General features: G+C 35.0%; 1 protein-coding gene and 1 long non-coding RNA gene across 3 annotated transcripts in view; one reads left to right on the top strand and one right to left on the bottom strand.

Moving 5' to 3' along the window:
* LOC132434459 (uncharacterized) overlaps positions 1 to 24,369 on the top strand; it is a 191,560-nt gene that overhangs the window by 104,538 nt on the left and 62,653 nt on the right. The window lies entirely within an intron of this gene.
* Positions 1 to 24,369, bottom strand: part of PLPPR4 (phospholipid phosphatase related 4) — a 38,467-nt gene that overhangs the window by 8,109 nt on the left and 5,989 nt on the right. For both annotated transcript variants that reach the window (XM_060026129.1, XM_060026121.1), the window contains exons 2-5: positions 10,316 to 10,501; positions 4,350 to 4,479; positions 1,958 to 2,153; positions 276 to 333 (exon numbers count right to left, since the gene is read on the bottom strand). In XM_060026129.1, coding sequence (XP_059882112.1) covers positions 276 to 333; positions 1,958 to 2,153; positions 4,350 to 4,479; positions 10,316 to 10,501 — 570 coding nt within the window. The remainder of the gene's footprint in view (positions 1 to 275; positions 334 to 1,957; positions 2,154 to 4,349; positions 4,480 to 10,315; positions 10,502 to 24,369) is intronic.

Here is a 24,369-nt window from a genome sequence, read left to right as displayed (position 1 = left end):
ATTCATGTAGTTTACAATATCCTCCCATGAAGTATACTATTACATTAAAGAGGTATGAGGCTAAATAAACATTATGACTGTGTCAAAAAATTATCTTACTCTTTATAGTAGTATCCAGTTTCTATTTCTGATGCCATTGTATTGAAGGACTGCTGTACTAAAGTTTACTGTTCTGCTATTACACAGCTATATAATCTAATTAGTCATTGGAGACAACACTCATTTCTCTGATTTTCTCTAGGACGCAGTTTGACAAAAAAGACCCAGTTACTTACCGAAATGTACACAGCTGCAAAGGCAGCAAGGGTCGCATGTTGTGAAGGGAATGATTTTCTGCCAAAGGAAAAGAGTCAAATTATGCCTTCTGTTTCTGAAATACTGCTAACAATCATCTCAAGAACACTGGGTGGTTACAGTGTTCAACTTAAAAGCCTCAAGATAATAAGCAATAACTTTAATTTCTGTTTAGTTTTCTGGAGAAAGATCTGAGTGATAAAATAAACACTGCTAATCACCATTACTATTAAAGTAAAGTAGTGATGCACTTTCCAATGTAAAGTGTTAGCTTTGTTAGGGATCACTTCTTTATACCATTGGAATGATGGTTGAAAGTAGAAATGGAATGGAAAGCATTATAATTGTTTATTGGTATTATAATTATGTCAGCTTAAAGGTTTATAAAACCTAAGATTTTAAACTTTTTCTATGCTCTTAAATATATGGTTTCATTTACATACAAATTTAAAAGACAAAATTATTTTCTCACAGCGGCAGGTCTAGATGTGTTTTTTTACACTCTAGAGAGCATCGAAAAAGTCTAATTTTAACAAAATGTTTCTCTATCTATCCCACTTTAAAATAATCATTATCTCCAAAATCACAGAGTATATTATTTAGTGAAATAAGAAGCAAGGTGGGAGAGGTAGAACAGAGGATAGTGAGAGAGACACTGTAAAGGACAGACAGATGGAGAATAGAGATTTCTTTTAATGGATAAAAAATGGAAAAAATAAAATGCCGTTTTATTAATGTCCTCCTAATTATTTGGTACTCAATAAAAAGGACTACCATTCAACACAGACAAGAAAATGTAAAAGAATTGAGAAAGAATAGAGAGCATAGGTCTTAAATGTAGGTTCAAAATTATTGAATTGAACGGATCGTAAGAATGTGAATACATATAATTACATAATATAAGTCTCTGATTCTTCAAGTGTACTTAACTTATTTTTGACTCAATCTTTGGGAACTCAGTGAGTGAAAAATACAATTCTTATATCTTTTTTTGTTGCCCTTCATCCTTCTGTAATTTATTTCTTTTGGACTTCTCTTTCCATATAAGTTTTTTTTTTTTTTACTTTATTGATTGAAAACAATTTAATGTCTTGGTAGTTTCTTGGGTTTTTCAGTTTTTATTTTCTGAAATGCAAGGTCAGAAGCTGTACAGATTTTCTGAGTTTACTCAAAGAAGACATATGCAATCCTAGATGCTATTTCTTTTAAAATACTACCAAAAGGAAAATTCATATGATTTCTTTTTTTTAATAAAATATATAATGAAGCTGGAAATATCATAGATATTTTAGCCTTCCACTTAAGTCACTACATGACACATACTGACTCTAAGCCATGACTGACTATAAATATCTAAAATAAACCAATTGTGATAACCTAAAACCATAAGTAGTACAGGGTAAATCACAGAACATGATTGGGGTCTGGTGATATGAAGATGAGTGGCATGAATGTGAGGCTGAAATTTGGAGACAGACAGAAGGATTCAGAATGAACCACTAGTGGGTTTCTATGGTATTATCCCTAAAGAGATCACTGAATTGAAGAGAAAAATAAAACCAAAATCATTATGATTGAAAATGTATGCCTGCGATGATACTCCAAGCTATTAATGAACAATGAAAACACTGACATGGAAATTTTCATGATCTCTGTTTCTAACCTGCCGCTGTTGATAACTGTAAGATCAGATCCTGAGCAAATATCTTCTACAATGTAGGAATTCTCTTTGCAAGACACATTCAGAGAGGTATAGTTTGGCTTGCACACAGTCAGAAAGTATGGTGCCTGGTAGCCTGTGGACAGCTGGATGATATCTGTGATGAGAGCTGTAGAGCAGAGTCCAAACACATGAACACCTATAAGCAAAAGGAAAGAAACTGTTACCAAGCTAGTGCTTAATGCTGATGTGCCATCATCAGCCATGCTTATTACACATTAACATGACAATCTTCACATCTGTTGTGATCATCTTCTCTGAGTTCATTTCAGGAAGATAGTAAAGAAAATGCCTAAACTTTCAAACAGATACTGAAATCCAAAATAAGGGCAATGAGTATTTCCAAAGTAGTCATTTGAGGTATTTTTGTCAGTTGGGTTCAATTGGGCCAGTTCTTAATATCATGAACCATAGATTACTTGACAGACACTTGGAAAATGTTAAGGTGACAACTGTGTGATTTGAGAAGAATTAAATACGGGGAATGAAGCAAAATTCAAAATCGTTGTAAATTGCTTAGCACGTTTGAGCTTCCAGGGCTCTCTCTCCCCAGTAGTCCCTATCTGCAGCCACAGTTGCCAAAAATGGTCATCATACCAGGAATTCTAATTAAAACAGAGGAAAGGGCAGGCCAACCTTGTCATGGAAACAATAATCATACAAGTACAGAGCTGTAGGGAGGCTTCCTTCATGTTTGGAATTCGGAGATGATATTCTTAAATATCCTGGTTGAAATTCTATCTTTCTTTTATCTCCTGGGCCCAGTATGAAACCATAAACTCACAAACCCTGATGCAGGCTTGGACACTCGAACTCCATTCCTGCTTCAAGTCCCTTGCCTGGCTTTATCCTTGGGAATCTAGCTCTGCTCACTACACATGATCTGAACTCACCTTCTCCCTCTACGTTGTCTAGACACCCTGGAGTCACTCTGACTTGATAGCCTGGATTCTGATCTATGATTTGCTCATAGAAATCACTGTGACAGGCACCTGGGTAACTCATCAGTGGATTCCTCTAGACCAAGATGGTTGGCCTGTATGTTACCTCTTTTTGCATTTTCCTTCTCTGCTTATTGTCACCTAAAAACCACTCTCCCAATTATTTCTCCACCCACTCACCCGGATTCATGACACTGGACTTTTACTTATACATTCTAATTCCTAGCAGCATGCAAGATCTTGGAGAGGAGTATGGATAAGTGAGGAAACCCACTCATTTTTACCTTTGGAGAATGAGAATCTCTAGGCCCCCCAGGGGGTGGGCGTTGCTGACTCTGGGGCACGCTTCTCTAGGAAAGGATGTCCCATCCTCACCATCATGAGGCTTTTCAGAGAGGTTATGTGCCCCTTTGCCACAGCATTTTGTTACAGTCGGAAAGCTTTTCCTGAGATCAGCTATATGTCCTGAAGTTTTACTTCTTTGTCTTAGTTTATGACCCTGGTAAGGGGATTATTCTTGCTGTACAGTCCTTGTGTGGCAAAGATGTGCCTTTCATAGTGGGGCAGAGTCTAGGGCATGATTTAGACCAGATGTTTTCCTCTAGCGGGAGAGGTGATTGTATTTAATTATCTACTAGGTATTAAATGAAGCTACCGGTTCCTTTCAGCTGAGACATTAAAGGTAGAAATAACTTTTTACTGATTTACGGGGAATCAATTAAAGCATTTACATTGGGGTGATGTACTTTGGCTTGACTTTTCAACTCAGTTAAAAAAAAAAGGTCTGTGACTCAAACAATATTAAGGTAGTCACATGCTATTCAGAAGAGATGAAGGCTTAGATCTGGCTTGATTCTGATGCAGGCCCAATGATTTCCTGTAGGTCTCAAAAAATAGGAGGTATAGTTAGACGATATAGCCAAGGAAAAAATAGCCTTGATGCCGTACTCTATGGTGACATTTTCATGGGCGGTAACTTCTCGATGAAAACACTCCAGGACAATTGAAATGGAATCACTGATGTGGCTAAAGTAGTTTCCGAAGGGTTATCCATTCATACTGACCTGCTGACATTTATTCTCCATTTTAAAAAATGAACACAGATCCAGGAACTATTTTAAAGTAAATTCATGCTTCTACCAGAGCTAAGACAAAAATATACTGAAATGCATGGCATGTTGGCTCTCAAACAGAGGTTATAACTGTAAATAACACATTTTAGATACAAAACTCAAATTTGGGTGTTTTAATGGGATTTTTTTTAATAATGTAAAATTCATCATGTATTTGACATTATACATCTAAATTATAGATTTAAGGACTTAATATCTGTCATTAAATATAACATTTCTATTTGGAAAACATTTCCTTTCTTTGTGGTTTCCCACACCCACCAACGAATCTGACGGCTCTTCTAAGGAAAGAGTTGAAGTTGCAGCCTCCGGCATTAATATTGGGCTCCAGGCCAATTCCATTCCTTCTTTTGGACAGGCAACAGTAGAGAATTCCTTCCCCTACCATAATCTGCAAAGACAAGAGGGTGTTCAAATTGGATTTAACGGGTACAAATGAAGTATAAGTTATCTCTTAACATGCCATATTTTCAATAAAGTCAAGATGTATTTTTCGTAAGACCTTTAGAGATGTGAGTAATGTCTCCTGAGTATTTCAGGAAGCAGTGAGAAGTAAGCAATCAGGGCACTGTAAAGAGCACTGCTGGATCTTCTGTGCTCCTACATACTGGTCAAGGGTGTGACAGCATCCTGGCATTTTAACGTGGTTGCAGCACCCAGACTGTGACCCTGTGCCCAGCAATACCTAGTGACACCTAACTGATTAATCACATAGTGACTGATTCTGCTCTAACTCTTAGAATCTTGACATTTCATTCTTGAAACCATGAAGACAAGGTGCCTGAGGGGAGAATCAAATAAGTAACAGAGTTAGAATCAGGAACATTTTATTAGCATATTGTTTCGATAAAATAATTTGGGATTGAGCAGAAGGACCAACCCATGAAAAGCAAACATGAGGGAAGAAACGTGCTTCCTAAAGCAGAGCTGTCCAGTAAACTTTCTGTGATGATGGACATATTTTCTGCATTGTCCGATATGGTAAACCACTACTGAGCACTTGAAACAGCACTACTGACTACTGAGCACTTGAAATTTAGCTACTGCAATTGAGGAGCTGAATTTTTAATTTCATTTCATTGTACTTAGTTAATTATTTAAAATGTAAATCAATTAGATTTAAAATGAAATAACCACATGTGTCTAGTAACTATCTTATTGGAGAATGTAGATTATAAGAGAATCTAGGTAAGCAGGAACTTCTGGGTGAAAACCCTCCAGGGCAATTGAAATGGAATTGATGTGGCTAATTTCTGAAGAGTTATCCACTCATACTGAGTAATATGTCTTAGGTATGAAATATTTAGAAAATGTGTTTACAGTGAACAGAGGACCATACTTAAGATAAGGAACAGGGCACTTGCTGTAGGATTCTAGGACATAGGCCATCAGTGAAGAAACTCAATATATTTAGGCATCATTTCCTTCAGGAACTTTTCCCTGAAATTCTTTACTATACCCTAAATTGAATTATGTCCCCTTCCATGTGGCTCCCTTTGTATCTTGTCCTTCCCTCTAGCATAGCTTGATTAGTGCACTTTGATTATTCATTTGATTATTTCTCACTTGACTATGACCCTCTGAGGGAAGACCATTTATTTCTTTTTTACCTTTTATCCTCACTATCTAGCAAACTGCCTGGCATTGTGGGATTTGCTTTTGTTACCTTCGCTGTGGGATTCTCATTGGCTAATTACCTTGGGCATTTGGGCTGGTAGCTATTCTGTATAAGAAAAGCAAGATTTGAGATTATGAGTTTTATTTATGCAAAAAATCTTAAATATTTGGGGTTACTGTGCCAAAGAGATTACTGTGAAATTAGAGTTGATATGGGTAAAAATGTGGAACTGAGAAAAGTAGGGAATGGCAGTCCCTTAGGTATGTGATCATGTCATTTTAAAGATTATCACCATGATTATTAGCTGAAACACATTTTCCAAGGGAAACTTCCCAGTTCTCAATACCAACTTAACACTTATTTTATAAAGTACTTAAAATTATCTTTTTTTAAACTAATGACTGTAAGTCTATGACCTTATGCTTCAAATGTTCAATCTGCTATATTTAGTACCATAGGCAATATGGTATGTGTACAATTATAAAGAACCTTTATTTGTATAAAAATAATTTTCCTAATGAAACTACCAGTCACCATACATGTGTGAAAATCTTGTGGCATACATGATAAACTCCTTTATGAACAATCAAATAGAAATAATCAAGAATTTTTTTCAAATCATTGAATACTAAATTAATTATTTATACATCTTGAAAAATATCAATACTACATTATCACTTTGTTAGACATAGAAACACAACAGGTTATTCTGCACAGAAAGACGTGACATGACCCACCATGCATGTAGAATATTATCATGGTTATCTCAAATTCATCATTTCAAAAAAATTAACCACTCATTTCTGAAATGTGTTCTGAAATGCATTGAGATTGATTTCATCTTCACTTCTTCAATAATAATTCTGTGAATAATTTTGTTTCTTTCTTTGTAATCATACATGTAAATAGTGATTCACATCTTATCCATGAATGCTAAATTATAGAAGAATTTATTTGTTCAGTGCCATTATGGAAACGTTTCTTATACAACACCACAGTTATTATCTCAAGGGATCTTGAGACTTCAGGAGTTTTAATTTAGTCGTTTAATATGCTCAAAACTCATATGTCAGGAGAGCGCTTTCATACTCTTTGGCTTGATTATGGATAGAGGTTTCTTGTCAGTATTTTGACTTCACCCAACTTTGCCTCTCTCTATGGAGCACATTAATTTTCTCCTCACGCTACTATTCATTTAACCTTGACCTACATGTCATTGTATGAATTTTCAAAATGATTTAATTTGCAGTTATTTTTTTTAATCTTTTGTCTGTGCCACGTGGCATGTGGGATCCTAGTTCCCCGACCAGGGATTGAACCAGCACCCCTGGCATTGGAAGCACCGAGTCCCAACCACTGGACCGCCAGGGAAGTACCTTAATTTGCTTTAAAGACAGAATTATCTTCAGGGAAAGGGTAGCTGCTTCCTGATGTATTTCCAAATGCTCCTGCTTGTTTCCCAGTTCTGAATGGCACACTGTTGTGATGCAATTTAGTTTCAGGGATTAGGTGTTGACAAGAAAATTATTTGTTGATCTTGTCATTTGTAAATATAAAACAGTCTATGACAAGCATCTTCTCACAATATTCTGTTTATGCTGTATACAAGCCTGAAAAGAAAGAATACTACCATTTTTTTTTTGCATGTCAAATATCATGGACAGATTTTTGGAAGAGATTCTGAAGTGACTCAGCTTCAGGGGAGATGTAGAGAGGAAATATATTGCTTATTATTACGTGGATACTGCCCTTGGAATAGCCACCTAAAGGAGATCGTATAGTCTCCTAAAGCTTAGGTTACCTTCTAGAAACTATAATCAAATTTCAATACAATTCTTCTATAAAATTAGATATACTTATCCTTTAATCATATGCAATAAAATTTTACTTCCAGGGAAGAGAACATATACATTTTTTCTATTCATGTAGACTTCATGAAGATTTATGATAAGCCTAGATATTCTGTGCTATTTTCCCTGAGAAACAATCTCCAAAGGACTAAACAAAATGCTTGTTTCATTATCACTTAAAAGTAAATGAAAAGTTAATATTAAGGGTGAAATTTTCCAATTTAAGGACTATTTCAGAGAAATAAGAATATGTATTTCACAGAGACGCAAGGAATTTTTCAGTTTCTTGTACAACATCACGAAGACAAGGTATTTTTAAAACACCCTTCAAAGCATAAAAAAAGAAACTGAGAAACAAACATTAAATGATATGTAAATGCCTGTATAAAAAATCAGTTGATCTCCCTTTTGTTCATATAAACGTCCTTTTAAAGAATATTACCCATGTGTGGTCTTTTGTTTTGCTTTGTCTTCTCTTCATGTGAATGGGTGAAAATAGGAAGTGCCTCTGCTCACGCAAATGAGCTCTGAAAGCCATTTCCAAAGGAAGAATTCAGCCTGCCTCTCTGCTTCCCCCACCACTCCATTTTGGAACAGATTAATACTCTGCCATAAAGATAAAAAGAAAGTGGCATCCTTGAAAGCCAGGGATTAGAGTCTGTTATTTCCACTTTCAGGAAGAGGGGGGAAAGGAGTTGGAGCAGAAACGTATGTAGTAAGATTAGAGACAGAATTATGGTTCTAGAACAGAATGACTACAGACACAATAGGACCAGTGTTTCAGGGAAAGGCCTTAAAAACAGAGGAAAATGAAATTAGAAAGAAATTTAGAAAATATATGATATATGTTTAGAGAGAAAGGTGTGGAAGACAGTATCTGATGCCCATAAAGTCAGGATTTGTTTTACCATCAAGTTGTTTACTCAAAATCCATGAAGCCAGTGTGGACGAAAAGAATGACTGACATCCTGGAATATCCTGAATGATATGGGGAAAATTAGGGATGCTGTGCTGTAAATATTTCCCTAGTTTGCTTCCTGTGCCATTAAGAGCCATTGCAGCAGCTATGGAGGCCCTGTAGAGACCCAGGAATTCAGGCAGTCTTTGTGGAAGGAGTTGGCATTCGTTTCTTTCACTTCTCAAGGCTCAAGAAAGAAAGCGTTGACCCAGAATCTCCCAGAAAGCATCCTTAATTGCATACTGAGAATTTATTCCTGGAAATGAGGGAGTCAGAGAAGAAGGAACACAATGATGAGGCCAAGGTCATTGTCTCCAGGACATGTAACAGTGTCAGCAAAAGGATCAATGTGAGATCAACGATGCTGGCAGGGAGAGCCACAGTTAGACTTGCTTTCCTAGCCACTTAGTAAAACACCCTAGGGAAGAAAGACTTCTGGGTATATAAAAAGCAAATTATTTAAATGATTAAATATCAGCATAGTCTTTTCAGCAGAATCATGAGCATTTGTACAGTATCTTATGTATTTTATTTCAAATACCATATCAATTACAATAAATTTCTGTATTACATTCCAACTAGGAGAAATGCTTTCTGGTCTACTAGATTTAAAGCATATATTCTTTCTGCTCTTGTCAAATGACTGGATGATGTAGACTTCTTATAAGTCATTTAGAGGAATGACCAGCAAATGCTGTTATTCTGAGCAATAATGCACTTTAAATATGTTTTTATTAGTCTGAGTCTCAGCTACTTCCAAGTACATCGTTAATAGTTCCAATCACCTCAGAGTTATTGAAGCTCAAATAACTCATTTATTTACAAAGTATTTTGAGATCTTTTAAGTATGATAAAGTTCTAGGGAAAATTAAGTTCCAGTTTTATCTTCTGAGAATATTTTATATAATTTATTTATAGTGTAGATAGCATGTTATGATTATTTAATATAGGGAAATTTTTTAAAATAAATTTATTTATTTATTTTTGGCTGCGTTAGATCTTCATTGCTGCTCGCGAGCTTTCTCTAGTTGCTGCGAGCGGGGGCTACTCTTCTCTGTGGTGTGCCGGCTTCTCATTGCGGTGGCTTCTCCATAGCTATATAAAAGTATAGGTCTATGCAGAGACTTTTCTAAAACTGCTGCTGTACTGAACCAGAATAAGCTCTTTATTTAATAACCACTTCCTCTGTCATTCATAAGCATGATAAAAGTAAAGTAAGATTTCCTACTGTTAGAAATAAATATTAACGCTGAAACATGTTTCTTGTCCTTTAGGTAGAGTCTGGGGGTATAAGAGATGGTGTAAAAACTAGGCCAGTGTTATTTATTAATGAATTTATTGAAAAGTGTGTTATTCACAATAACACAAAAACTAAAAACAATTATGTTTCTAATTCAATTTCAGTAGGTTAGGGCATTTCTTTATGTCATATATTTTAAAATGCAAGTGCTTGTTCTGAATCTAAAGTATTTTATTTTGTGCGGGGGGCAGGGGGCAGGAATGTGAGTTGTGCCCTCTTCACTGTACAGTTGTGGATGCCCAGTGCTCAGAATCAATAAAAAGTGCTAACCTGGTAAAAAGTGAGAGCAACATGCACTTCTGAGAAGAAAGTCTGTTTGCTATAGAATTGTTTCTTCCCCACAGTTTCCCAGACTTCAGATATGACATGAACACATGAAAAATACGTTAATGAGGAAACATATCAGAATTTGTTTGGTTTACTTTTAACCCATTTATTACATAAATGTGGTCATTCTTCGTCTTCTGGGGCTGACAAACACAATTTGGGGGCAATTCTTACCGTAATTGCAGGTCCGGCGAAAGCCAAGCTAAGCAGCATGAGGAATGGAATTGCCTCTTGTGTGGGTTCAATGTATGGCATGCTAAGACTCCGGTCATAGCAGCTGAATCCAGAGTGCACAGGTTTGAAGACATCTGTGAGTTCCAGGAAATACAGGCTAACCACCGATGATGCCAATATAGGCAACTGAGAATGAAGGACATAGGAGATCAATTTATTCTTATACACACGTCATACATAGAATCAGTACATCTTGAAATAAGAAACATGTATTTCTCCCTTTCACTGCTCCTCTCTGATCTCAGAATTAAAATCATTCATACTTACTATTGCTTCTGCCTTCAAAATAAAGCTCCAATTCATCCACCTCTGTCACCAGCCTGCTCTGAACCCATGTCATGCCTCCCCTTTGCTCTTGGATCATCTCCTAAATGCTGTTCCATTTTCATGCTCACCCTCCCCTCCCCATCTATCCATTTTCTACCCAGCATTCCAAATATTCTGAAAATGTTTTAGGTCATAACACTCCCCATTTTAACTACTCCAGTGGTTCCCATTCTACTTGAATAAAATCCAAATGTCACACCATGGAATGCAAGTTTCTGCATGATCTGGCTCTTGCTTCAGTTTCTTACATCTTTTTAAACCATATTTATACTATTCCCCAGCTCCCTACCCACTACAATCCAATGGGACTTCACTTTTGTTTTAATTGAGAAATAATTGACATCTATCAACCTAAAACATTATATTAGTTTCAGGTGTACAACATAATGATTCAATATTTGTATATATTGCAAAATGATCACCACAATTAGTTTAGTCAACATCCATCACTACACATAGTTACAATATTTTTTCTTATGATGAATACTTTTAAGATCACTCTCTTAGCAACTTTCAAATATAAATACAGTATTATTACCTATAGTCCCCATACTGTACATTAATCATCCCCAGGACTGATATGTCTTATAACTGAACGTCTGTAACTTTTGACCCCTTTAACCGATTTTCCCCACTGCCCATTCCCCACCTCTGGCAACCACCAATCTTTTCTCTGTAGCTATGAATTCGGTTTTTTATTGCTGTTGTTTTAGATTCCACATATAAATGAGATCATCCAGTATTTATCTTTCTCTGGCTGCCTTATTTCACTTAGCATAATGCTCTAAAAGTCCATCCATGTTGTCCTAAATGGCAATATTTCCTTCTTTTTGAGGGCTGGATAATATTCCATTGTATATATGTACCATATTTCCTTACCTATTCATCCATTGATGGACATTTAGGTTGCATCCATGTCTTGGCTACTGTAAACAATACTATAGAGAACATAGTGGGGGCATATATCTTTTCCAGTTGGTGTTTTAGTTTTCTTCAGATAAATACCCAGAAGTGGAATTGCTGGATCATATGGTAGTCCTATTTTTAATATTTTTAGGAACCTTCATACTGTTTTCCATAATGGTTGCAGCAATTGACATTCCCAAACAGTGCACAGTGGTTCTCTTTTCACCACATCCTTGTCAACACTTGTTATTTCTTGTCTTTTTGACAATAGCCCTTCTAACAGGTGTGAGGTGATATCTCATTGTGGTTTTAATTTACATTTCTTCATAGTTACTGACGTTGAGCATCTTTTCATATACCTATTGGCCATCCATATGTGTTCTTTTGAAAATTGTCTATTAAGAGCCTCTGCCCATTTTATAATCAAGTTGCTTGTTTTTTTGTTGTTTGTTTTTTTTGTGTGTGTTTTGGTTGTTTTGCTATTAAGTTGTATGAGTTCCTTATAAATACTTTGGACATTAACCCCTTATAAGGTATATGATTTATAGTATTTTGTCCCATTTGGTAGGCTAACTTTTCATTTTTTGATGGTTTCCTTTGCTGTGCAGAAGCTTTTTAGTTTGATATAGTCCTATGGTCTTCACTCTTTTTCTGTAACAGTCAAATTCATTTCTACCTAGGGGTTTTTGCATTTGCTGTTTCTTCTTCCTTTTGTGCTCTTCCCCAGCTCTATGTCTGACTGGCCTCTCCTCATCCTTTAATGATGACTTCCTGTACCATCCAAGGTAGTCATTGATCCATCTTTCCCTCTAAACCCTTATCATCTTGCTTGATTTCTTCATAACTGAAATTGCCTTGTCAATTGAATACTTCACTTATTTATTTTTCTTCTCCCCCCGTCTCTCACTGAAATACATGCTCCATGAAATAAGAGTCTGCCAGTGTTATTTATTGTTGGATCCCCAAGGCATAGCATTGTTCCTGGCGCATGGTAGGCATGCAATACATCATTTAACAATTTAATGAAGCAATAATACTTGTTGATAAATGACTAACTGAATAAACAAGTAAATATTAATTCATTACCATAGCTAGACAAGATTTACCAGATTTAGCTAATGAAAATATAGGTCACTCAGTAAGATTAGAATTTCAGGTAAGTAATAAATCATTTTTAGTGTTAGTGTGCTCCATGCAATATTTGGGAGATACTTATGCTAAAAATTATTTGTTGTTTATCTGAAATTCTAATTTCACTGGACATCCTCTAGTTTGTCTGCTAAACCTAAACTAGGCACAATTTACTTTTTAGACTTTGTTTTATGGATTCAGTTATTCATTCCTTCAACCTACAATGTGCCAGGTACTATGTGGGTCCTTACTATAATATGGCAAACAAGACACGGGCTTGGTCATCAAGGATCATAAACTTAGTGAGACACCTGCTCTCGGCTAGAGAAAAAATACTGCAAATATATTGTTGATGCTAGTCCTTTCAGAATCTGAAGATGCAGATTTCTGTAACACCAAAAAAATTACCTAGTTTAAGGCTTTGTTGCTTGTGGAGGATACAATATTTATTCAACAAAACAGAGCAAATTTTGTTAAAAATATTATTGACCATCCATGATTTCTGTTCATTTGGTTTAAAAAATAAACAAATTTACAAGGCAGCATTATGTCTTCTATTCCCAAGAGGATTTTTTGAGGTGAGAATTAGGTTTATTGGAAAAATTAATAATGTATGAAGATTAATCTGGCACTTTGTTTTTCAGACGGATGCTTTCCAATAAAGAGAGCAAAAAGCATGTCAAAACACTTACATTTTTCTTATTAGAATCCATTATCATTTGACCACTCTGAATATCTGGTCATTCCTCCTCACCACTTCCCTCTCCTGTAAGGAATAGTAGCTTCCAGTCTTGACCAATAAATCAATACTTCATGGTTCATGTGAACAATTCATATTTTCCATTTAAATCCACTTAAATATATTTTAGTTTTAATTTAAGAAATACTTGAAATAGCACTTAATGTGCCAGACAATTTTCTGTTTTAGAAATTTTAATTAATTTTATTCATTGATATTAACCCATTTAACTAAAAACTTTCTATTACGACGTAAGTGCTACTATTAACCACACTTTGCAGGTAGATAAAGCCAGTCTCCTCTAGCAAGTGGCAGAGGTTGGATTTTGAAGCCACGAATTGTAACCTCTACTTAACCACTACTCTATGCTTCCTTTCCAAAAACGGGAGTAGAGTTTTAGGGTAATGAAATACAACTAGCATCAAAGAATGGGGGTACAGTGTAGCCTACAGTTCTGTTTAATGAAGAGTTTCTATTTGTGAATCTGTAGTTAAAAATATGTATCACTTAGCATAAACTTTATCTTGAAAATATGGTTTCAATAAGTTTAAATTAAATTTCTCTCCTTTAATTTGAATGTTAAATATTTAACCAGATTTGATGATCTACATTCTTTCCTCGATGCCATTAGTTCATATTTTAGGTCTTCTACATAAGACATCACCCAGATAACAACTGATTACCTCATTTTTAAATGTTCATGCCCTAGTAAAGTGAGTTTGATGTCTTCTATAGAAAGGTGAACAAAACTTTATCAATTTGGTAAATGTAAAAATTAAGTAAATCTTCCCTATTAAGGGCATTCTTCACCATTGAATTTTGTCAATTAATTCAGAATCTGCTCAAATGTGCCAGTGAAGATATTACATAGCCATGGAATTAATGTGCTATTCCGTGTGTGTGTGTGTGTGTGTGTGTGTGTGTGTGTAAGTGGGAAGAGACACTCAGAATTTTACATACTGTAGTGAATCCAGTGGGGCCATATGGTTTCCAAGTCACCTAGGAGGTTCTTTGAAAATAAGCTCTTCTGTTCACTACCAGTGCGACCTTGGAAATGGTTTTCTTAAACCTGTTTTCTTATCTATGAAACAGGTACATTGCTAGTACCCATCATCACAGGCAGTTTAAAGGATTAAATGAAGTATTACAAGTCATATTCAACAATACCTGGAGTGAAGACTAGTTTGTAAATGTTAGTTTTATTGTTGCTGTTATAACTATTAACAATAATATACTCATCAAATGTCACCTTTTTCACTTGCCATACTTGGTGATCCTTTTTGAGAGTAATTTCCTCTTTCTTAATTCCCCAGTACTTCTTTTTATGAAATTTCTATACACTGTTCTTTATTATAGTTATCTGGTATAGATTAGTTATAGCTTTTGCTTCTCAAACGAAAATGTCCTTAAGATAGAGACCTAAGCTTACTCGTTTTAATATTTAAACTAGTAATATACGTCATAGTGTCTTTCAAATATATATGCATACATATAATAAATTAATATATGAAAGAAAATATGTCCTTCATTAATATTATGTATTTCAGTCCTTTCAGACATCAGCCTTCTTGAAACTGCCAATTTCTCCAGTTTTTTATCCATGTATTTTTCTATCCATATATTAATATTTTTTATAGTTCTATTGAAACATGTTTCAAGGCCTTCTTCTGTCTTCAAAATAAGAATCATATTTTTCTTCCCTTTTGATATTTGTTTCTCTGACTTTTTAAAAAAAGTATCTTTTATCCTTTGTCTTTTACATCAATTTTGGTTTTTAAGAAAGAGGGATTTGAACAAAATGTTTTTAATATTTGAGGAAAAAGTAATTTTAGACATTGTTTTCCTATACTGTATTTTACTACTGGTCAGTGTGATGGATTAAATGACAACGTTTGCTTCGAACATCCTTGTCTTTCAAAGGTATCTTTTATCTTTTGAGGTACTCCACGACAACCTTCTTTTGAATGTAAGAAATTTAACAGACGGTGTGTGCTAGCTTTGGCATAGATATAGAATTGATATATATGTAATAAAATCATCTTTTGATTGCATTTAAAATGAGATTTAAAAAGAGATTTTAAAAGCTCTATATAATCAGGCATTAGGAATTTTATTCTCTAGTTATGTTGTAGCCAAGAAAAAAGTGTGAACAATGCTACTTTTATGCAGCAATACAGAGAAGGGAAATTATCTGAAGATTAGGAAAACAGTTTTCAAAAAGAAAAGATTTATTCTTATAATTGTCTTCTGCTAAGGAACTTGTGAGTAAAAATAATAGAGCAATTTTTAAAGAGAAAAGTATAACAGTTTTAGAAAACAGGGCAAATGAAATGTGTTTCAAAAGACGGCATTTGCTAGATAATATTGATTTTTCTGATGCCAGTTTGAAAAAGACAAATATAAGGTATATGTCAATGTTAGTGAAACATTTTATGGACTCTATCATGACATTTTATCTAAGTCATATAGCTTACTTGCTTTTAGCATCTTGATAATAACAAACTTTTACTTCTCATTCAGGTAGTTCACTTGCTCTTAGCCTATAGACATGTCAATTCCATTCTTTTCCTTTTTCATAACCATGGTAAATTCAGAGTGCTCTGAGATACTCATAAACTGGTAGGATCATAGTCACAGAGGGTCAATTACCATATATGATATTTATAGTTCATTTACTTATTCAATCAACAAATATATATTGAAACCTACTAGTTCTAGGAGTTGTTCTACATCCTGGGAATACAGCTATGATAAAACTCCAAGTCCTTATTCTGATGAAGATTTCATTCTTGCTGAAGAAGACAGATAAAAAATTAAAAATTATAATACGAGAAAGAACATATATAATAAAGATGATAAAACAGGGGGCTGTGGTAATTGAGTGCCTGGATTGCTATTTTAGATCAATGAAGGCTTACTTAATAGGAATCATTTAAAGAAACACTTGAGTGGGCAAGAATGAACTAACCATATAAAAACCAGGTAAGAGGCATAGTCAAAAGGGAACAGTGATCGGGCTTCCCTGGTGGTGCAGTGGTTGAGAATCTGCCTGCCAATGCAGGGGACACGGGTTCGAGCCCTGGTCGGGGAAGATCCCACATGCCGCGGAGCACCTGGGCCCGTGAGCCACAACTACTGAGCCTGCGCGTCTGGAGCTTGTGCTCCACAACAAGAGAGGCTGCAACAGTGAGAGGCCCACGCACCGCGATGAAGAGTGGCCCCCGCTCGCCGCAACTAGAGAAAGCCCTCGCACAGAAACGAAGACCCAACACAGCCAAAAGTAAATAAATAAATAAAAAATTTAAAGTGACATGTCATTTGAAAATAAAAAAAGGGAGCAGTGATATAAGATGAAGTTAGAGAGATGGATTTGGGACCAGACTTTGCAGAGAATTGAAGGCCATGGCAGAGAATTGAAGGCCATGGCAGAATTAGTGTTTCATTCATTCAAAGTACGTTTGGAAGTAACTCTGGAGAGTTGAAGCAGAGGTGCAGTAAGACTTGAAATATATTTTACAAAGATCACTCTGGCAGTTGGGTTGAGAATGATTGTGATGGGTCAAAGATAGAAGCAGGGTAAAAATTAGAACGTTCTTCAAAACCCAACAAATACTTATCTAGTGCCTGGTATGTGCTAGGCACTGCCCTAAGGGTGAAGAATATAAAGGTAAACAAGATAGAGAAAACTCCCTGCACTCGTGGAGTTCACCTGCTAGTGGATGCTTGGCACTTGCAGTAATCCAGGCAAGAGATGATGGCAGGTTTTACTAGGATGTAGAGAAATTTCCAGATTCTGGATATAACCTTAGAGAGAAAAAGACCAGACTTCTTGATGAGTTGGATATTGAAGAAAAACCAGTAAGGGTTGATTTCAGGGATTTGGGGCTTGAGCATTTGGGCTGGGGGTGTTATTTACTGGGATGGGGAAGGCTGGGAGAAGCTTAAGTAGGAGGAATCTAAGGTTTTGTTTTGGAAATAGGAAAACTGAGATGCCTTTCAGTTATCAAAATGTCAAAAAGAGAGTAAGATGCCGATCTTGGGCTAAAGAGAGTCCAAGGCTGCAGGTTGATACATGATGACTTAAATAACATCATTGATGTATGATGATTTAAATAATATCATCTTTACTTTTGAAGAACAACACTTGCACAGGAACTTCAAAGTTAAATTAACTTGGTTTTGATATGACTACTGTCACAAGAACCAAAGAATATAATTGTGTATCTTCATACTACTCATATGCAAGAGATAACCTAAGAGAAAAAGAATGTTTTTTATATTAATAACAAATTTTAAATGGGAGACTTGGAATAAATTCTGATAAGTGTCCCCAAGTCATATAAAATGTGAACTTTAAAACATAAATACATTATATTCAAATGAAATTAAAACAGGAAGAAATATTAACAGATCAAAGTAATTTTATTAAAGCTTGTGGCTGATAAGCATGTTGTCATAGGTCAACACACACAGTGATGATAGAATTTTCCATTTCCTACAGTACAATCTTTAATGACATTCCTTAGCATTTGTGCCTTGTAGCTAATACAGATAAATGTTTCCTTTAAACATTGACAATAATAATAACTAATAATATAGTATAGGGCTTTGTGGTTTATAAAACTACTTCACCATAATTGTAGCACATTTAGGTTAACTATATAGATTATAAAAAGCACACTAACACTTGTAGGGTCATTAAGAGTAGGTCAGAATGAGTCTATTACATTATTCAAGGTCTAAAAATCTAGTTTTCACAAATAGAATGGACGTGGCTTATATGACATGCATAGATACCAATTAAAACAGGGCAGTGTAATTGAGGGAAATCAATGCTGGCCTCAGAACCAGCAAAACCCAGTTTCTTCCCTCATTTATTCCACTAGCTTCTGGGATTTGGAGCAAGTCACTTAACCTTCCTGGGTCTTACTTGTCATCAGTGAAATAAGGGGCTTTTTACATTGCCATTTAGTTCTAGAATTCTCCATGTGCTGTCATGAAGTAAAAAACATTCCTCACATTTCTTTGACAGTCTCACTACCATATATAATGTACTAGATTTTTTACCACTATTCTCTCTACAATTTGTTTCATCTTCCACAATGCTTCCAGGCTAGTTTTTCTAGAATTCACATCTAATCATGCCTTTAATAATGCCCCACTAATTACAAAATAAAGTACAGATTTCCTAGAATGACCTTTTGCATTATGCACGATCTTTTGTATTATAGCCTCAATCTGCCTTTCTTGTTTAATTTTGCTCTTTACCTACTCTCCACTCTTTCAACCCATGAACACCTATGTTCCCATTACACTGATGTTCCAAACAGACATGTTCTAGTCTCTGCTTTACATTACATTTTCACATTTGTTTCCCATAAAAACTGTCCTCATAAAAGGTAAGATCACATAATTTTTTCTCCCTGAAACCTTCCCCATGCTCTCCATTCAGAACCGAAGATTCTGCCTCATGGACTCCATATATATCTTTATTGTAAGACCTGTTGGTCTGCCTTGAATTGTAGTTATCTGTATATTACCAGCCCTTCCATTAACATCTGATACTGCAAAGTGAGGCCTTTGTAATTCGCACAGTGCTTTGAAAATTTTGGGTGTCCAGAAAATATTTGCTGAATTTAATTGAAAGAAATCAGGACATTACTATTAAATAAACAGAAAACATGGACAATTTCTTAATAATACATAGAAAGTGTTGAGGACTTAGGTGCCAGAGACAGTGCTAAGTTATATAATAGATTGCTGCATTCAATCTACACCTTATAAACCGTCTATTGGTATCGTAATTTACACATGAGAAAACTGAGACAGAGATAGGTCACATAAATTGGCCAGTGAGTTGGTGAGTGGGAGCATCCAGATTCCTACCCAGGTGCCTAAGTCCAGGAAACATGCTCTAAACTGCTTTGCTCACGGGTCTCAAAACGGTTTCCCTCTCAACATTGCCACAATGGTTGCAATGCCCAAATGGGAAGAGGGCTTGCAGAGGGTGTGCGTGGTTCGAAAAAAGTCTCCCTTGCTCTTAACTCTTAAATACTCTTATTAAACAGTTTCTCCGAGGACTTCCTATCACTCAAACGTGAAAATTGCTTCTTTTGTGCAAATCTAATATCTACCCTTTCTAGAGGTCGTTTCACTTTGTTACTGAAAGAATTTATTGAACACCTCCTCTTACATAAAAAGAAAAGAACATATACTGACTTTTAATTTAGACATTTCCCCATAAATTATCTAATTTAATACTCACAACCTACCTGGGAATTTTAAGATACATTTTAACAAGAAGACCCTGCTCCAGATAAGGTAAACAGCATGTCTGGCTTACAGCAATTGGAACTTGATCTGTTAAATTCCTGGAAGCTTGAATCCCACTACACCCTGCTGCCACTTTGGTACATTTCACCATTGCCATCTGGCACTAGTCTGGTGCTTTTCAGGAAAAAGCAGCCCCAGGCTTCAGTGGAAATGCCAATTTAAAGGACAGAAGTGAGAGATAGCCATGTGTACAAGGGGTTTGATGGCACTAAGAGCGAAGGGGTGGCAGGCACTTTCAAATCATGTTCTTAATTTTATGGTGTTCCAAGGTCTTGAATGTTCTTTCCTGTGCAGTTTTCTCCAATGTTATTTTAATTTTTTGGTAATATCTCAAGAAACTTTAATTATATCTTGGATGTGGTCTGCTTTCATCTTCACTTCTGTTTTCCCTAGTGAATGACTTCTAATATAAAATATCAGGAATTGGGCACATTTCAAGCTCCAGATGCTTTCCTGTCCTGTTTCCTTTGGATCACTCTCTAACTGCACAGAGATGGCCCGATGAATGCCTCTGTCATAGCAACTGTCATATGGAATGACAGTTGCTCCTTCACCTTTCTCTCTTATTCAATTAAAAGACCCTTGGGAACAGGGAAATTGTCTCTTTCACTTCTCTATCCCCAGGGCCTTATATTAGGCAGGACCTGACATACTGGGTACCCTCAATGTACCAAATTAATGCATGCATGGATGATGATTTGAACAGAACTGTTTACACAGTTCTCATAGTGTAGTTAACATGATGAAAGAAAAATCCCCAAGTTAAAAGATCCTTGTTTACTTCCACCATAGAATATGCTCCTACTGTGAATTTCTAGAATTCTAATAATTTTCGTTAACATTAAAGAACACAAAAAGCTCAAATTGAGTCCTCCAAATAGCAATGGTAATTAATAGGGAAGAGAGAACAGATCTAACATATATGTTAGGTTTAATGGGAAAAATGTGTTCTATGTCCAAATATAAATTACATCTTTACAGCTCTAAAAAGACTAATTACAATCACTCAATGATCTAACAGTAAAGTTTAAAATAGTGGTATGTGGCTGTTTTATTACCTGAATATTGATCTAGCATTAGGCTTGGAGTAGTAAGCTCTGCCGTCACCAGCTTTAACCTCAGGTCCTGATTTGTATAATTAGACACAAGTACTATATGTATTGCCTTGGAAAGCATTTTGTTCTTTACACCTAGAGACTAAGACCTGAGGTTGGGGACTTATATTTCAATTCTTAAAAGTAATTGCTTTGAAATCTTTCCTTACAGCTGTAATTTCTTTACCCTTAGAACATATACCTGTCTTTTAAAAACATGGGTATGAATCACAATTTAATTCTACTAATATTTGCCAGGTACCATTTAAAGTTCATACTTTTACATTTCTGAACTCATCCAATCTCCACAATACCCCTTTGATAAAGGTACTATTATTATCCCCATCTTACAGAAGAAGCAACTGGAACATGGAAAAATTACATGGTTTGTGAAAGATCATACAGTTTATTAGCTAGATTATAAACTCAAGAAATCTAGCACCTGTTTTCACGTTTGTAGTCATTATACCTACTACCTCTTGCTAAAAATTTTTAACACTGACCTGACCTTCCCAAAGACATTGAGAAATAGCAGAAAATAATATAATGTACATTTTCTTTATATACTGTGAATGTCACCCGACAACTTTCACTATTTTCACTATTAGTGGGATTACTTTATTTATATAGAAAAAGCAAATATATTTTGACCTGAACAGTCTTATAAAAGAATACATAGTACCTTTGGGGTCCAACATATATTTCTTAATACCAAACAAAATAGGAGTTAAGGAAAAAAAATATATTGTCATTGTAATAATGTCAGAGAAATGAAATTAACCAAAAATTCTGTATTTGAGATATGGAATAAGAGAAACAAATTTATGATTTTGAGATCTAATGTGATAATCTTATATGCACATAAATTAGTGAATTAAAGACATCAATATTTTTAAATTACTTTTTTTGAGTTGTTTACTAAATTCAGGTATCAAGTTTATCCTTAAACCATTTTATTTAAGCACTGTAAAAGTTTATATTTTCTCTTATATAATAATTAATTTATCTAACAAACATTTATTGAGTGTGTACTATGTGCCTGATAATATTTCATTTGATCCATAAATTATCCAGAGAAGGATTTCTAATCTATTTTCAGAGATGAGAATTTAACAATGTATCATGAATCACTCTCTTTTTCCAAGCTTGTCTCCTACATACTTAGATCATACTTAAATGTACATTATGAGCCCACCTTCAAGATTAATGGTTTTCCAAGGCTGCTTAAGACCTTATTTACTTGAATGTATCTGTGAAAGGGATTGATGAATATAAGAGATATTGAAGAGAGGCTTAATGTGGGACATTAAGAACTTTTATTTTCCAACATGTTAAAGCTGTGATTAAATTAAGTATAATTGTACTATGTTTCATTGTGAGATGCATCAAAAAGTCATGAACAAATATATAAAACAAATACAATATAGTATGGGATACAACGATATCTGACAAAGAAGCACATTTTATTACTAAAAAAAATGTTATCGTTTGTTCCACATAGCCACAAAAAAATTGTCTTTGCTGGCATGTATACGTTATGTAACTAAGATAATTTTCTATGAAAATTAAAACTATAAGTCCTTTGTTTAAATGATGCCTCTCTTTGAAGAGGCATCTCAAAATCATTTGAATGATGTCTCAAATCTCAACTAATCCATAGGTATGCTCTAGATCATAAAATGAGCATAAGTATTATTAAGAAATGAGGCTCACAGACCTCGGAAATTGATTTAACCTTCATCGCCACTTATTTTATAGATAAAAATGTCTCCACTGGCTAAGAAAAGTTAAGGAAAAATTTATAACTATCAGGATTGTTTTACTCCATCCATTCAGGCAAACTTTATTGAAATCCTACTATAGATTAGGAAGTATGCCAGTAATGATTCCATATTATTTCCACTAATTTAACGAAAAGGTACATAATAAGAAATAAATAAATATTTATTCAATGACTAAATGAATTTTCATGGAAGTACAAACCGAATACACCCTGGCATTTTACTTTGGCACCCCTTTTTGGAGTGTATTTAATATAAGATTCTTCTCTTTTAGACTCTCCATGAAGGCCCAGTTTCTGAAGCATGATTAGAACTTTATTAAATGGCGATTTAACCGCTAAGGCAATCCTACAGCACAGGCTTTGGTGAGGACATTAAGTTGTAGACAACATATCCACACATATTTCCATGATTCTCACTCCCCAACAACAGTCCACTAAATGTACTGATACCTTGTTTTCCTTTTCCTGAACACACATTGATTTTAAATACCTGTATTTCCCCTTCTCTTTAATTTATACCTCAATGGTCTAATGTCAGTTTTAGAAGAATGTACAGAAGCCATCTTATGATAGCAAATAAGAAAGCAGTTATCCTCCTTTATGTTGATTAACGTAAATGTTTTGTGATTAAAAACAACCAAACAGTGATGGACCTAAGAGGCAATTGATTCAGTGCCTAATTACTGACAGGAAAAACAACTCAACATTAATTGTGTCAAAATTAGCATTTCTGTCCTTGGCTTTCACATTCCAAAATCCACTCCACTGTGAGGAAATGACTCCATTCCATAGTAATCTGGAAGTACATGTCTCAGCTAATTAATTCTAGAAGAAACCAAAGAAAGCTGAGAGATTCATAATTAGACATTTCACAGTTTAAATACAAACATTTTTCTCCTTGTGGCCCACAGGGGAGAAGAGCACTGCTTGGGTTTTAGGCAAGTTCTTGGACCTTCATGAGTCTCAGTTACTTAATTTGTAAAACAGAGTTAATATCTACTCCTCAGTTGTCTTTAAAGGATCAAATGAATCAATGTATATGAAAAAATTACATTAAACTGTAAAAGAAAATTCAGTTATTTTGTTACTGATGTTGTAAATTGTATCCTCACTCCTTCCAATGTTTCCACTTTCCTTTACTGCCTGTCAGAGACCTCATGTCCAGAGAAGTAATTGTGAAATTATAGGTAGACAGTCGGGCAGTGAGAAAGAAAAATACCACGTCCAATTTTATGATTTTTAGCTGTAACCATGCTTTTCAAAGAGCCTAACAATTTAGAAAAGCAGAAGATCCATTCGTAATTGCTTTAACATGTTTAATGCAATGTGGTATTATGAAATACATAAAGGTACTTAGATGGAACTTTCAAACAGCTGGCACAGTTTGTTCATGTGTAGGATTAGAATGACCTGCATTGCGTTTTAATCCAGGGGGAAACCCTCTAATGTAAGGAATTCTACAAATAGTATAATTAGAAACGAGCACTAGAAGTTGGGGGACAGGCTCTATTCTTGTCTGATACTAACCATAGTGTGTTTTTAGGTAACTCAGTTAACCTTGTCAAGCCACAGTTTTCTCATTTGTGATTGGAGAATCAAACCAGTGCTGTGATAGGAGAATCAAACCAAATGTTCTGGGAGTACATGATTTTATTAGACAATTCTGTAATAAGACATTTCC

The sequence above is a fragment of the Delphinus delphis genome, chromosome 1 (assembly GCF_949987515.2).
Source record: "Delphinus delphis chromosome 1, mDelDel1.2, whole genome shotgun sequence".
NCBI classification, from domain to species: domain Eukaryota; kingdom Metazoa; phylum Chordata; class Mammalia; order Artiodactyla; family Delphinidae; genus Delphinus; species Delphinus delphis.
Note: the sequence above shows the minus strand (reverse complement) of the source record. Positions and strands in the feature narration are given on the sequence as shown.